This window comes from Dinoponera quadriceps, unplaced genomic scaffold (genome assembly GCF_001313825.1).
Source record: "Dinoponera quadriceps isolate SergipeBrazil2010 unplaced genomic scaffold, ASM131382v1 scaffold1270, whole genome shotgun sequence".
Taxonomy (NCBI): domain Eukaryota; kingdom Metazoa; phylum Arthropoda; class Insecta; order Hymenoptera; family Formicidae; genus Dinoponera; species Dinoponera quadriceps.
The window spans coordinates 1,858,160-1,860,006 of record NW_014555716.1 but is presented as its reverse complement, the minus strand read 5'-3'; the positions used below and the strand labels follow the sequence as shown (position 1 = coordinate 1,860,006).

Here is a 1,847-nt window from a genome sequence, read left to right as displayed (position 1 = left end):
TACTCGAAGAAGGAACAATGAATTCTATATTTGACGATTTTAGTGGATTTTTTTCTTTCTATTTCCAATAAATACTGCTTAAACGAATATTTGGAAATTTTTATGTATTCTGCATATCTTTTTTTTCTTTATTCTCCACAATTTATTTACAAAAAGATATTCTATCCATAATGTATACATACATTATTATAGGTTATAAGAAATATGTCCCTCTGTATATATTTATTCCTTCTATTTTACATATTAAAGATCTCTAACATCGAAGATAAAGGCAAAATAATGGTGATAACATATTGTCGATAATAATATGCACGTATTTTAAATTATATCCGTGAGCAATTTACAAAGCCTTTTGAAGGTATTCGTCAAATAGAAATATGGAAATGGATGGATCGCGTTCCATCAGCATTTTCTTCAAATCGTTTGTATAACCCGCCAATTGTCTCACACGTTCGGACAACGATGGTATGAAGCGTTCCTCGATGTAATGAGCAACACCCGCATCTTGTTTGGTATGATGCTGTTCTTGAGCATGGATTCGCAATGCTTCATTGGCAAGCTGCTTCTCAGTATCGAGTGCCTTCGACAAACTGTTCAACTCATTCAGTTCCAACACTCTGCTATCCTTGACCTGCGAACAATAATATATAAATCATAACGTATTCCTTTTCCAAGCATGAAAATCATATACATAAATATATAGTATTTACATTTTTCTTAAAGCGTGGAAGCTGATTGAAGTTCATTTTGCCACCGCGCTGTGCGATATATTTAATTAAATTTATAGCGTCTTCCCATGATTGATCGGAAAGTTTACGATACAATCCTTTAAATCCTTCCCGATTTGCTTCATAGTTACCAAAATGTGTGGACATCAGCAGAAATTCAAAGCTGGTCTCAATATTGGCATTTGTGTACGCTTGAAGTTCAGCCTGAAGTAAGTCGATCGCTCCGAATTTAGCGTTACAATTTGGAATTAATAGATTATCTAGAAACATCAATAAGAAAACGTTCTTATCGAAAGATTTGTTTGAGATATAGGTATTCATTTATCATACAGATTTTACTATTAAATGAGAAAAATCCTTTTTCCTTTTTCTTTATATGTATATGTGTATATACATATGTAATTACATATCATAATGTATATAATATATAAGTGCAATTTCAAGAAAACTTGAACAATTTATATGACTGATTATTTTTGTACAGGGTGTCCCATTTCTTGCGACTTTAATTTTACCAAAAGAATCCCCTGAATAATTTCAAGTTAACTTCTCTTCAATGGAAATGTCGAGACACCAATAGTTACCGAGATATAAGCGATCGAAAAAGTGGAGCTTTTCGTGAATTACGCTTAGAGTGACCAAACGGACAACAAAATTGTCGTCTCCAATTGATTTCAAATGGACTTTAACGGAATTTTAATTTGACTTGGCCGAAAACGTATGTTGAAGAATGAAAAGTTGTCATAAATGAAAAATTAACTAAATTGTTTCAGAGAATCTCTCGGTAAAATTCAAGTCGTAAGAACTGCGAGATACCCAATATAAATTTTCATTATATCATAAGTATATATTTTCATTAATTATAATAAATATATTCATATACCAATTGTAGTAGGTCTGGTACTGCAAGCACTTTCAACATCGTCATAACAGAACTCTGCAGAGACCGCAGAGACCAGAAGAACAGACATTAATCCATAGAACATCTTTGCTAAAATTTAATATGTCATCGAGATTAAATGTCACTTTTTGCACACATATACTTGATACATATACTTGATACACTTGACATATATACACTTTATATATACATACTTTATATATATATATATATATATA

At 31.3% G+C, this 1,847-nt stretch overlaps 1 protein-coding gene across 2 annotated transcripts in view; it reads right to left on the bottom strand.

Moving 5' to 3' along the window:
- Positions 1-207: 207 nt before the first annotated feature.
- Positions 208-1,847, bottom strand: part of LOC106745245 — a 3,291-nt gene continuing 1,651 nt past the window's right edge. Inside the window, exons 2-4 of one of the 2 annotated variants that reach the window (XM_014620692.1) lie at positions 1,612-1,719; positions 711-988; positions 208-631 (exon numbers count right to left, since the gene is read on the bottom strand). In XM_014620692.1, the coding sequence (XP_014476178.1) occupies positions 341-631; positions 711-988; positions 1,612-1,719 (677 nt within the window). In that variant the 3' untranslated portion in view covers positions 208-340. The remainder of the gene's footprint in view (positions 632-710; positions 989-1,611; positions 1,720-1,847) is intronic. The other variant, XM_014620694.1, reaches the window with a different exon arrangement.